We start from the raw sequence: 14,330 nt of genomic DNA, 5'->3' as shown, positions 1-14,330 counted from the left end.
ACGATCAACTTGCGGATGCTTTAACTAAGCCCTTACTACGACAACGGTTCCAGCTTCTCACTACCAAGATTGGTCTCCTCTCACGATCGTCCATCTTGCGGGGGCATATTAAAACCACCTCGGTCAAAACCGAATTTCCCACCAAAGAAAATTGAATTTCAAAATTAATTAATTGTTGTAACTTACTATGTAATTAGTTCCTAGTCTTTAGCACTCTTTAATTCCTAGTCTTTGGCACCATTTAGTCTTTAGCAATCTTTAGTTCCTAGTCTTTAGCACTCCTTTTGTATAAATGTAAATCTTCTATCAATGAGAAATAACAAGTTTTGATACTTTTATAACAATGAGGTGTCGCCTAGCCAGCAACACTTTTCATTCACGCTCGTATGAGACATTCTAACAAAACAATATAGATTTAGGTGACTTGACTTGACCATTGTTTAACCTTGTAAAGCATGAGATGGTTTAACAAAACAATAAAGATTTAGGTGACTTGACCATAGTTTAACCTTGTAAATACTCAAGTTTAACTAAATAAAAAAAAAAACCCAATAAATGCAATAAACCTGCATAACCAACCTAAATAAAAAAGCCCAAACATATAAGTAACCCACTTAAACAATAAACCCACGTAAGGAAAACTACTTTATTTTTTAATACAGATAAGCAATATTAACAAAATACGAAACATGAAATGAACTAAACAAATATGAAGCATTAGGTAATAAATGAATCATCATTGATAAAAAAGAAAAAAACTCAAAGCTGAAAATATGATCCACCCATTAATCTCGTTTGCCAGTTCAACTGGTCAGAGTCATGTGCGTGTGGTTTAGAGGGCTTTATCACGTCACGTAAACGTTACATAGGCGACACATAAGCATGACTTTATCGATAATTTGCTTGATGTGGAATAATGCCCTCTATAAAGCCCCTTTAAACTATATTTAAAAAAAAAAGATAAGTAAAAAAATCTGATTGTTTGATGAAGGTGGGCCTCATTGATTTCTTCCACTCAGGTAGGGGGTGTGGCTTAACGCCACCCCGCCACCTCAGCCACTGTAGCGCCCTGGGGCGCCATCGACCACAACGCCGCGGGTAAGGGGGGGGGGAGGCGTCATTGTCCTTCCGCCAGCACGTTAACGAGCAAATTTTGAGTGGATCGATGTGAGAATGGTCAAAATGACTGTTGATGAACGGTAACATTCCAAAAAAAAAATTAATTTTAAACTTTAAAATTTATCTATAAACACTCAATTTTTTTTTTTCATAATTTTCATCCCTTGCACCTCTATTCTTTATACCAAATCTCTACACTTTTTTTTCATAATCACACAATGTTTCCCAACAACCAAAACGTGTGGGATCTGTCATCCGAACCATCCGTTTTGGCAAAGTACACCAAACAATCCCAACCGCAAGAGCTGCCACGACCAAAGGGTAGGGATAAAAGTAAGGCAGCTGCACGAGCACGAGACACGACTTCTTCAACGCCATCGAATGGCCCATCAAGGTTGGGCGAGTTCGACAATAGACTCAACAAGCTTTTCTCAATGAAGGAAAAAGAGTAAGAACTAAAAATGGAGAAACAAATCCAGAAAGACATGGAATTTTCCGCGAAAGACTTTTCACATCTAGCAGAGGAGGACCGAGTCATTTTGAAGGCTCGTAAGGCACAAATTCGAGCGAAATATATGTAGTTTTTATTTTCTAGTACTTTATTTTTTAACTTTGCATTTTTAGGACTTTGTAATGTTTTCTTTTATTTTAATGAAATTATGTTTTTTTTTTTTTAAATTCTCTAGTTATTAAAATTGACATTTAATTTAAAAAAAAATAAAATGTATAAATAAAAAATAAAATAATTAGGTAATGATGATGAGAGCTTTAAACCATTGCATGTAAGTTAAAGGAATAGGCTTTAAAGCCCACTGTGTAACGTGCCGGTGAGGTGACGCTGAGGTGGCGTGATAAAGCCCCTAGGGGCTTTATACCACACCATCCAGCCTCACATCCAGGGGCGGACCTAGGTTAAGTCGTGGGTGGGTGGGCGGGCGCACCCCTTGAAAGAAAAAAAGTTAGTGTAACTTTTAAACAAAAATTCCGATTGCACTCCTTGAAAATTTGAAATCGCACCCTTTTAACTTGACTCTAATGAAGAAGATGTGAAGCCAAAGAAAAATGGTAAAAAAATTGTTAAGCTGAAGTTGCATGTGAAGCTGTGATTGTGAAAGAGATGAAAATCAAAATGAAGAAGATGAAGTGTTTTAGACCTATAACTCTCATCTTTAATTAATATATAATATTTTATTTCCTTTTTCAAAGCTAGTACATTGCTGATTGATGTACAAACATACACGCAAAAAACATCTTACTTATTTAATTTTCAAATAAATAAATATAACAAACTCATGAGGTAGATTTTAGCTTCTTTGGCTACTTCTTAATCCATATATCTATTTTTGTTAGTCTATTTGTTTTGTGTACATATATCAATTTGGTGAATATCTTTTTAGATTTAATAAAAAAACTATTCTTTTTTTTTTTGTTCACACGAAAGATAACACTTTTCTGATTAGTTTAAAAAATGCAAGCAACTTAAGTTAGGCTATCTCAATTTAATTTATTTTTGGTTTTGCTAATTAAATAGTGGTATTAAGTTTAGTGTATATAAAATTTTGTTTAAAAGCCTCTGTAAAAGAAATACTGAAAAAAATATTAAACGGATAACAACAATGTAAGTACAAGCAATTATTTTGATTTTTGAAGATGGTTTGAATTTCAAAGATACACAGACTCGACCCGGCCCGAATCAAACTGACTTTTTTATAATACTTAGTGGCAGACAATCGACTACTACAAAATTCCGCTTCCCATGAAAAAAATTTCTGGGTCAACCACTGCTCACATCCGATGTTCCTTTAAAGGAGGCCAAGGATATCGCCCCCATTGACAGAGGCGGGGTGATGTAGGGGCCCTATGAGGAGAGGAGCTAAAATTGATGATGTTACATGGGGCATGAAACCACACCCATCAACCTAACTGTGGTTCTCGTTACACTTATAAAGACACTAGTCTTTACCCATTCAACAAAAATTAGCGTAAAGACTAATTTATCTAACATAAAAGTGTGCTAAATGATTATTCCCCCCCTTCTTTTGGCTTCGATTCGATCTTAACCAAAAGTCGCAATGTTGACCGTTAGAAGCATGTCATAATGAAATTGATGCACCCAAATACCACTTATATATTTATTCGTTTCAAAGGACTTCAACTTAATTTATAGCTATATATATTTAAACTAGGGGTGTGCAGAGTTCGTTTCGGTTATTAGCATTAACCATAACCGCAACCGAATTCATCCGTTAATCGGTCCGGTTAATTGGTCAGTTAATAACCAAAGCAAACAAGGGCTAAAATTTCTGTTTAGAAATACATGTAATAGAGGTATAAATACATAAAATGGATGTATAAATAAATGAAATAGATGTATAAATACATGAAATAGAGGTATAAATATATGAAATGAAGGTATAAATAAGTGAAATGGATGTATAAATACATGAAATGAAAGTGTAAAATATGAAATAGTGGTATAAAAACTAGAATTACATGAAAATATAAATGGTTCGGTTCGGTTAACCGATGGTAAAAAAAATAACCGACAACCGACTTTTGGTTAATTCAGGTCTAGTTAATTTCGGTTCGGTTTCGTCGGTTTTCAATGCGGTTTCGATTAACGATTCGGTTATTACACACCCCTTTTTAAAACCACATGACCGAACTCAACATGTTTAACCTGTACACGCATTTATCTAAATGCTCAAATGAGCTACAAGTCATAAACAGTTTGATAAGCTGTAATTAAGTTGTAAACTAGTTAACAGAAGATAAACATATTAGCAAGTTGTATACGAGTTAAACAAGTTGTAAATTGACTAAGAGCATGTGTAATGGGACTGTATGTCGCGCCCTTTTCTCCTATAATGCCCACATAGCGCCCGGAACACCATTACGGGGGGCGTTATGGGGTAATTTTTTGTCCTCCCGCGATGATTATCACGGCGTCATGATTCCTTCCCCACTCACACACACATACATACATACATACATACATACATACATACATACATACATACATACATACATACATACATACATACATACATACATACATACATACATACATACATACATACATACATACATACATACATACATACATACATACATACATACATACATACATATAAAGCCCTATACATGTATAACCCCACTACACACTCAAGTTATATAAAACCCCATAAAGCCCTCTCTTACGCATTTCGGCACTTGTCGCATAACGTCCACCCGGGACTTTATGACTACGGATGACCTAACAAATTGAACTCATATATTATACCTTAAAAACTATACCAATTTTAAAACATGCCTATTTTTTACAACTTTTTTTAAAACAAACTAACCTACACTTAAATTAAAAACTATTCAAATTTTAAAAAGGTTGACATATTAACTTGCTTATTTTTGTACAATTTTTATAAAACAAACTAACCTACGCTTAAATATTTTAATACCTGCACCTCACATTACAGCAACTGAACCCTCAACCTAGAATGACACCTTATCACGACACCATATTTCATGAGACGTTTAAACATAATCTAGAAGAGTACAACATGTCCCTTAGTTGCAGTACAACTAGAAGAGTTGAACATTATTCATTATATGAGTATGAGTTAAACTCGTCGACCCAAAAGTTAACTATTTTTAGAGTGAATTTCAAGGATTGTCCTTTATCTTTATAACCATTTTCAAGCGCTGTCCTTTATGTTTAAAATTGATGAGTTTTGTCCTTTATGTTTTTCATATCATACACGTTTTGTCCTTTAGGCCTAACCCAGTTAGTTTTTTCAGTTAAATTTGGTTATGTGCTTTGCACATGAGGGCATTTTTTGTCAATTCAAAGGTTGAGAAGCTTTGAGCTGTAAATCTACTGTTGAACTTAACTTTGAATAAACAAAAATGCCCTCATGTGCAAAGCATATGACATAATTTAACTGAAAAAACTAACTGGGTTAGGCCTAAAACACAAAACGTGTATGATATGAAAACATAAAGGACAAAACTCGTCAATTTTAAACATAAAGGACAGCGCCTGAAAATGGGTATAAATATAAAGGACAATCGTTGAAATTCACTCTTATTTTTATGTTGTTTTTAGGGTTGTGTAAAAAAATTGAAGGAAGAAGCGAACATTCTCAAAGTCAAGGTAACTAATATCCGATTTTTCTAACTTCCCATATATATGTTATAAGGAGGCAACTTAGAAAATAGAAACCGTATGAGTGAAGCTAAAACGGATATTAAAAGACAATAAATAATATTAAATAACATTTAATCAAAGTTTATGACTTTTATATTGAAAATGACATTTTGGAATTAGGGTAAGCGGAGTGGAGGCGGTAAACCCACTCGGCATCGCTCGGTGACCACCGCCAACACATTTACCGATCACATGTTACCAAATAGATGGCCAATTTCGGTGAAGGTTTACCGATGGGAAAGAGAGGGAGGAAGGGGGAAGAGAGATGGGTGTGTGATGGGGTCCATTCCTTCTCAATCAATCACACATTTTTTTTTAAATATTTTACCCATTGGCGGCTTTGATGGTGTGCGGGAAGGACCTCCGCACAAGGCCTGTGATTTCGAAGGGCACGTGATTTTTTTTAAAAAAATTTGATATATACAGATTATTTTTTAGAAAAAAAAGGTAAACACATACCAATTCCATTATAGGCCCATTTACAAATCATTTTTTATGGTTTAGTATTTAGTTACTTGGCATTAAGTATATTGAGCCCAATACTAATTTGATTTTTTTTTTAAAATAATAAAACATTACGGAAGTGCACATTTTTTTTCGAGCTCGAACAGGGTACGTGAATTCTCAGAGACGCCTCTGAGTTTACCTAAACCCCATTAGGAAAACAACCGCCAACGTTTTTGAGCATTAGGTAAACAAACGCCCAAGTCACCACCCCGGGTGGGCTTGGGTTTCGGCGTGGCCCCTTGAGCGGGGGTTTCAGCCCAGGCGTTGGGCGGAGCTATCAAGATGACATGGCGGGTTCTCATTGGCCAAGACAAGTAGCCGTTTGGGCTAGCCGTTGGCAAACGGTTATGTGTAAAAAAAATTATTTTTTCACTAAAAATACTCAGACTTCTATTGATTTTCCACAACTACTCCACCTCTTCTATAATCATCTCTATCTTATTTAAAAAAAAAAAAAATTCTCATCCAACCACAATACGAAAAATGAATCCTCATAATCATGGTTTTGACCTGAACAATCCGTGGGCATACCAAGAAACACCTAGCTCACCATCCAATCGTCCAATTGCTCCATTTTTAATACACTCCACTATGCCGGATATGGCTGGTTACGCATCGTTTCTCTCGAATCTTCTGTATACTAACTTCCCTCACACCGACGATTCTATACCTAGCCCGATTCCACAAATGCCCATCAACCTTTCCCAAACCGAAACCGTCTCCGAAACTCAACACCCCATAGATGGTTCTTCCACATCCAAACCCAAGAAGAGAAGTCACAAGAAAAAAACCGAGGCCGAGAAAACACTTGAAAGCGCCAAACGAAAACAACAAAGATGGGTCCTTAAAGAAGAAGTTGCATTGGTGAAGGCTTGGGTTCAGAAATCTCTACATCCAATTTTAGGTATTTTTAAAAATTTTGTAGCCATTATTTTAATATTTATGTTTTTTATTATATAACTTTGTAATATATTAAATGTTGTTTTTATTAAAATAGGAAATTCTCAACATAGAAACCATTTGTGGGACGCGGTCAATAAAGCATTCCACGAAGAAATGGAAATGGAGCTTTATCGTGAAAATGATAGCTTATCCTCGAAGTACAGACGTAGCTCCCTTCTTTTTGGGTGTGAAGCAGTGTCAAACCAAAATACCCAACAAGCATTGACCGAGATAAGCGGGCAACTCACCAAATTTAGTGGTTATTTACATAAGGCAAAGCAAAACCCAAAAAGTGGTGAAACTGAAGCCGACTTTGTTACAAATGCATTGGTTACATACAAATCAAATGTGGGGAGCGATTTCCGTTTCATGCATTGTTGGGACATTTGTAAGTTCCATCCCAAGTGGGCGAATATCCCCAGTGGAAGAGAAACTAACACGTCTTCCAAAAGGTCAAGGACACCCTCGTCCCAAGCCCAATCGGATGCACGAGATCAAGAGTTGGACGACGATGTGGATGATTCGCCAAACCGGCCAGAATACGGAAAAGATGCCTCAAAAAGGCGCGCTCAAAAATCAAGGTCGGGTACGCCATCGCCTTCAGTGGGGAGTTCGGCTTGCGTAGGGGAGTATACAACGATCAGTTAGAAGACATTGCATGCAAGTTAGATACATTTAACGTATTCTAGCAACAAAGGGCCGAAATTCGGAAGAGCAAAGAAGTTAGGGATGCCCTGAAACAAAGACGAGATGATATGAAATTTCTAGCTCAGTCCATCGATCACCTATCAGGTGAAGAGTTGGAACTATGTTGGAGACGAGAGAAGAGATAAAGAAAAAATATTCCAAGCACTAGGAATGTTTTATGTAAGCGGTTTTTATTTAAAAAACATTATTGAAAATATATATTTGTTTATAAAAAATATAAATATGGAGGTTTGGGCTGGCCACGCCCCAAACCCCCGCCTTACCATACCGTCTTCAATGTGGTTCAGCCCAGCAAAACCCATCCAAGCCACGTGTCGGGCCACGCCCCAAACCCCCACCCCACCATACCCACAGTCTTAGGTAATCACTCCCTTCATCCTTACCGTTTATAGAAACGTTCATTTTTTCATAAATTATTATTTTAGCCTCAATTAAAAATTTATAGTTATGAATATGGGAAAAAAATTGTTAGAATCAACCTATTTTTGAACTTTAAATTTGTCAAAAATTAGTTTTTTTTTTACTTCTGTATATGTTAAAGTAAACTCCAACTTCCACGTCAATAAAACATGGAATTAACTCTTTTTGATTACTCACTCATGTCCGTATGCTTAAATTTAGAATCTTGAATTACTTTTTTTGGTATTTTTTTCTCATATTCAATACAAATTTTGTAAAATTGCTCCATCTAAAGTTTTTATACGATTTTACAAAAAACAACCATTTATTTATTTTTAATCTTATGATTATAGGAATGGGGGTTCGTTAGTAGATAATAATTTTAATCAGAAAGCTACAAGAACAATGTAAATTTATGTCTTCATTGTTTAAATTACATGCCTTTAGTTAATCATACATTTTACCAATGGGTTCATCATTGGCAAAAGCAAAACATTTAAAGTACTTTGAGAGAGGTCTTGAATTCAAGCCACACAGACAACAGAGAATAAAAAAAAAGTTTACCGTTAAAAAAAAGGTAACCATACATTTCACTCTCATTTTACATGCCATTAGGTAACCATATATTTCACTCTCATTTTCTTACTATATATAACCTTACGGGTACTTAAAATAAGTTATGTATTGAAGACGTCTCAATTTGGTTTCCTTTATTAAAAGAAAAGTTAATTAATAAATAGATAGAATTGTCATTATAATCGATAAATCTCATACGCATTAAAAGTATGGGTATTTAATTGTTTTAAAGGTTTTCAAGTTAAACCGTGAGTTTAATCGTTAGCAAATGGTTTCTTGCATTGTAAACTAAGACCATGTGTAATGTTAACGCCCTCTAAGGGGCATTTTTCGCCACATCAACATTATAACGCCCCTACAAAAAATGTGTAATGGTTAATGCCCTTTTCATTCAATACTTACCATTTTTTCCTTCTCTTTGGGCATTATTCTAGAAATGTCTCTCCCTTTTCATGCCCCTATAATGCCCAAGGGGATGGTGCTAGGGGCTTTATCAAACTCTTTCATGCCTCTATAATGCCCATTACGCATGGTCTAAAAGCAAACCATTACTGGTCGTTCGGCTTTGGTTTAATTTTCACGGTTTAAGCTTATTAGACTTTTATCATAAAAACAACATAAAATACAACTAAAATAAAGGGGCGATAATGTTCCAACAGTTTAAACCTAATAGATCGACTCCTCGTATTCTATTGTTAAGTAAAGACCGATTATGTGTCTAGCACAACATATAATAACTAAAGGCACATGTAAAATATAAAAAAGTTATACAACTCGATATACTAAGGTCCGATTCGATTTCTTCCAACTGTTTTAAGTATAAATCATAAACCAAACCGTTCGATACATCTCTAAAAAACCTAGCCCATGAATCAAAGAAAAAGATTAAAATAAACAATCATAAAACTAAACCGAAACCAACCCATGTTACTGTTTCAAACTAAATCATAACACACTTAACAACTAAGAGTATAAGGAATATTGGATTTTAATAATCCCAATTGTTCGTCGTTGGCCGCCAACAATCCTAACTTAAAAAATAACCACTAGCAGTCCCAATTATTAACATATTAACCTCTAATGGACCCTGATTAACAGAACCCTAACGCTATTAGTCTCCGGTCGCCGGAAAAACGTTTTTCGCCGGAAAACTTCTTTTTGGCCGGAAAACGCAACTTTTTGGCCGGAAAACTCAACATTTTCATCCCAAACCTTTTTGTAACTTAGATCGGACCTTAGAAACCTTTTTTCTGGCCAAAAACGGTTTTCCGGCGACCAGAGACTAACGACGTTAGGATTCTGTTAGTCAGGATCCATTGATAGCCAATATGCCAATAGTTGAGACTGTCAGTGGTTATTTTTGAAGTTGAGACTGTTGGCGGCCAATGACGAATAGTTGGGAATATTAAAATCCTATAATTTTATACAAATTTCTTGAAAGTTTTATTGATTATATATATAAAAAAAAATAAACTAAAGCTATTAAAATGCAAAAAAGGGGAAAGTGGGAGAGATGCATGGGATTGGGATGGGTAGACATGTACAATTGCATTTGCTCTGTTTTTGTGTATTGTTATGTACCACCACCCCATCACACACCATCATATCATATGCATTGCTATTGTTTTTCATGGCCCCCATTGCTCTTCACTCCTACCACCTATGAACCATAATAATAACAATATTAATATTACTCCACCATTACGCCGCCTCTCCTCTTGATCTCGCCACCACACTCCCACCACATTTCAAGATTTCACATCAAAATCCCTCAATTATTTTTAATAATTCTCCACTGGTATGTGTCCTTTTTTATAAGATCAAATATGATTTTCATCAAAGATTTGATGTTTTGTTGTTGTTAATGATGTTTGATGATTATGGTTTTCTGGGTTGGTTTGGATTTGATGAAATGATCCATCTTGAATGTCGTACATTTTATATATGTGGATTTTGATTTGTTGTGTTGTTTTGTCTTTTTGACCAATGTGGTTTCTTGATCCAATCATTTTCTTATTTTGGATTTTTATTTTGTATTATTGTTAGTGTGTCAAATTATTTTTTGTTTGTAAAAGTGGGACTATTTAGAAAGGTTGTCGATACGGAGTGGTTCTTTTAGCTTTGCTTTTACGTTTTTCGTTTTTAGCGAAAATGAATTCTCTCTTTAGAGTGCTAATGACAGACTTTTGTGTTATAGTGTCACCTAGTTTTCACTAATAGTAATAGTGAATCTGGTCACTACAAGACAAAAATCATAACGAGTCTTATGATTAAGCAATTTTCAGAAGAGAGAATTTAGTAAATAATAGCGAAAAGCATAAACAGAGCTAAAGGAAACAGTAAATGAACCGTTTCTAAAATACAAAGCCCCGCTTATGTCAACATATGCTTGGTATTTTCGTTACCAACGACACATTTAGGTGTCTATGTCCCGTATATTCTTTAGTGTCCTAGCCATTGGACACTAAATTATATTCCCTTTATTAATAAATCTTGATTAAATATATAAAAAATGAAAAAATTAAAATTTGCTAGAAGAAGTTCTTACACATCTTTATTCTCAACTACAGGTATAGAACAAGTACTTGCACATCTTGTAAAATGCCTGAGCGAGCTCATGAACTGGAATATGATGAATTTGATAAGCTTCTTGGTGAGATACCACGAGCTACCGTGACCGCCAACACCGAAGAATATGGAAGCTTTCCGTCTTCGAAGAACCCGAAAAATCTCTACACACCTCCTGAAAATGGTACATTTCTTGATACATTAAGTGATGAAAAGTTATCAATGAAAAGGGTCCAATTCATTGAAGGAAATCTTCTGAATGACCGATCATTCGCGTCGGTTTTTCAAGACTTGAGCATCAAAGATGGGCCAATCATGCTATCTCCAACCGCGCCTTTGGTTAATCCTCCAACGCCCTTCAATGGGGTCGAGTTTAACGGGCAACAACTTGTCGCGATCCCTATGATCCCGAATATGAATCAACAACAGTTGTTTTATCATCCTTCGCAACACAAACCCGAGCCTCATTTAACTTGGAGGAATCTTGAAAATGAACAAGAGTATCATCATCAACTTCATATGCACCAGTTTTGTAAGAATCTGCATATGGACAGTCAGCAGGCTGCACCACCTTCGCTGACTCGGTTCATGACTCATGCTAATGGAATGCATGGCTCAAACCAAAAGGTCCCCGAAAGGATACTCACAAGGTCGCGTGCAGGGATGACCCGTGACCGTGACCCTCTTGGGTCCCTAAAATTTGGTAGCTTTGAGCGAAAAGATCCTGTTTCGAGTGTCGTGAAGCAGCCGTCGCAGAAATCTGATGATCTTGGAGAGAGGATATATTGCATGGCGAAAGATCAACAAGGATGTCGTTCCTTGCAGAAGAAGTTTTCTGAAGGAACTAGAGAAGATTTGGAGAACATTTTCCGCGAGGTTATAGTGCATATTATTGAGCTAATGACAGACCCTTTCGGAAACTATCTTGTTCAGAAGCTTCTTGACGTGTGTGACAAGCATCAACATATGCAGATCCTTCGTGTTATTACTCGAAAGCCTGGAGATCTTGTTAGGATCTCGTGTGATATGCATGGGTTCGCTCTCTTTTGTCATGTTAACTCAAGTGTCATTTTGTGATCATGGAATCGAAATGTTATTATTTTTATTCTTGTTGTTGTTTATTTGTAGGACTCGCGCTGTTCAAAAGGTCGTTGAAACTCTTAAGACGCGTGAACAGTGTTCTATGGTTGTTTCGGCTTTGAAGCCCGGTATCATTGGCTTGATGAAGAACATGAATGGCAATCATGTGGCACAGCGGTTCTTGCAGTACCTAAAACCCGAATTCAATGAGGTATAACAAAAAATATTGAGAATGTTTTTTGAATAATGGGTTATTTTTAAGGACTTGACAACATATGGGTTTGTCGCTAACTCGCTATCTAAAATAGCGTCTTGTAGTTTAAAAACATGAAGCTATCACACCAGTGTTCCAGATTTTTGTCTTGTAGCCGTTGAAGTCATGAAATTACTATCTAAGATAGCGACTTTAACTGCTACATACCAAAAAAAATTATAGATTTTTGTCTTGTAGCAGTTGAAGTCGTGAAGTTACTATCTAAGATACCGACTTCAACTGCTATAAAACTAAAATTTGCAACACTGGTGTGTTGTAAACTCCAAGACTCAGAAGTCGTTGTCTAAGATAACGACTAACACAAAATTCAAAACAAAAAAAGTTACCCCATTTGTCATAAACCTTTTAAAAATAACCCATTTTCAGAAAAGAAAAATCGCATTTGATGGGCGTTTGGACTTAAAACTGTTTTATTACAACTACTATTTTGGACTTAAAATGTAACATACTTTTTTTACGCCTTTAAGTTTAAATTATTTGATTCAAATCTATCCTGTATTCGCGCATATGGCCTCTCAGTTTCTTTTTGAAGCCGCAACTATGAAATGCATGGAACTGGCAACAGACCGACACGGGTGCTGTGTGCTTCAGAAATGTCTGAGCCATTCTGATGGTGAACCACGAAGGCGTTTGGTTCGTGAGATCACTTCAAACGCTCTAATTCTTTCACAAGATCCATACGGGTACACCCCAACCCGGACCTAACCTGACCAGCCTATCTTGTTTTACTTTGTTGACAATATTCCATGCTTATTTGAGTTGTGCATTTTCAGAAACTATGTTGTACAATATGTGTTTGAGCTTCAAGTTCCGTGGGCAACATCAGCCATTCTTGATCAACTGGAGGGTAACTATGGGGACCTCGCTATGCAGAAATACAGTAGTAATGTTGTTGAAAAATGCCTGAAATACGCGCGAGAAGAGTGCCGTGTTTGTATTGTTAACGAGCTGATGAATAATCCTCGTTTAGATCAAATCATGCAGGATCCTTATGGAAACTATGTCATCCAGGCCGCACTTCGTTCTTCAAAGGTTGGTATATTTTTTGACCCGCTCGACTCATTTGATGTGTTCCATTTTAGTGATAACCTAACTTATCTGACATGTTGTCAGTGGCAAAGCTTGACGTTTTCGACGCGGGGGGGGGGGGGGGGGGGGGGAGGATCAATTGTTTAAACAATCAATCATTTTGTTTTTCAAGTGTGTGTATATATGCATGTTTATATTTACTTGTCTCATTCAGGGAGCTCTGCGCGAGGCGTTAGTCGAGGCAATAAAGCCCCATGTCCCCACGCTACGCACAAGCCCGTATGGCAAAAAGGTTCTGTCAAGTAATGGCCTCAAAAAATAAGCTAATTTGGTAAGATGCTTATGTGTTTAATTACACTTCTTTATAACTAAACTTCATCGTGTGTGATCCGTTATAACTGAAATGGGTAACCACATTTAAAATTTGCATAAACAAACCGAATCTGAATGTTGCCTAATTTTCTTTGCAGGTTCAAGATTTTGTTTCTAGTTAAGGCGATCGTTTGTTTTTAGAAATAAAGGTTTTAAAAGCTTCTACCGGCCATTAGCGGCTAATTGTGTTTGTGCAAGAGACTAGGTCAGGAGTAACTTACTCCTCGTGTCAAATTATGGCGTGGGTGGGTTCTTGATACGCGAAGGCTTTGGCCATCCGTTTTTGTGGTTTGTTGTTCAACTAGAAGTAGTTGTTAAGGTTTTTTGGTGCAATTAAGGATAAATCGGCTTTCTAACCGTGTATGCAGGGTATGCATACACAAGCCGACGTGCTCGTTTGAGCGCGCATTTGGAGTTTTATTTGTCGTATTTTTGTAGAACTATAACATTAAGAGGTGTTATTCTTTGAATAATATATAAATTTGCATTCATAAGCATTAAAGTAATTACTATACTACATTACTACCTTCACTCCTTCCTTTAATCTAT

The 14,330-nt window shown here is 36.2% G+C and overlaps 1 protein-coding gene across 1 annotated transcript; it reads left to right on the top strand.

Annotated features, from left to right (window-relative positions):
• Positions 1-9,998: 9,998 nt before the first annotated feature.
• On the top strand, positions 9,999-14,287 carry LOC110876729 (pumilio homolog 12). The gene is made up of 7 exons (XM_022124892.2): positions 9,999-10,256; positions 11,029-12,060; positions 12,155-12,317; positions 12,900-13,063; positions 13,154-13,412; positions 13,624-13,740; positions 13,880-14,287. Exons 2-6 carry the CDS (start codon positions 11,060-11,062, stop codon positions 13,729-13,731), a joined length of 1,695 nt encoding a protein of 564 aa, XP_021980584.1. The 5' UTR covers positions 9,999-10,256; positions 11,029-11,059; the 3' UTR covers positions 13,732-13,740; positions 13,880-14,287.
• Positions 14,288-14,330: the final 43 nt, after the last annotated feature.

Source organism: Helianthus annuus, chromosome 1 (assembly GCF_002127325.2).
Source record: "Helianthus annuus cultivar XRQ/B chromosome 1, HanXRQr2.0-SUNRISE, whole genome shotgun sequence".
In the NCBI taxonomy this organism is placed as follows: Eukaryota; Viridiplantae; Streptophyta; class Magnoliopsida; order Asterales; family Asteraceae; genus Helianthus; species Helianthus annuus.
The sequence above is the reverse complement of the archived record's forward strand: the minus strand, read 5'-3'. Positions and strand labels throughout refer to the sequence as shown.

What these genes read in the sequence shown, in the direction of transcription:
- LOC110876729 (XM_022124892.2), top strand. Translation starts at nt 11,060, where the DNA reads ATGCCTGAGCGAGCTCATGAACTGGAATATGATGAATTTGATAAGCTT. An exon ending in CTTTCACAAGATCCATACGG is followed by an intron (nt 13,064 to 13,153) that starts GTACACCCCAAC and finishes GTGCATTTTCAG; the next exon opens with AAACTATGTTGTACAATATG. An exon ending in CCGCACTTCGTTCTTCAAAG is followed by an intron (nt 13,413 to 13,623) that starts GTTGGTATATTT and finishes TGTCTCATTCAG; the next exon opens with GGAGCTCTGCGCGAGGCGTT.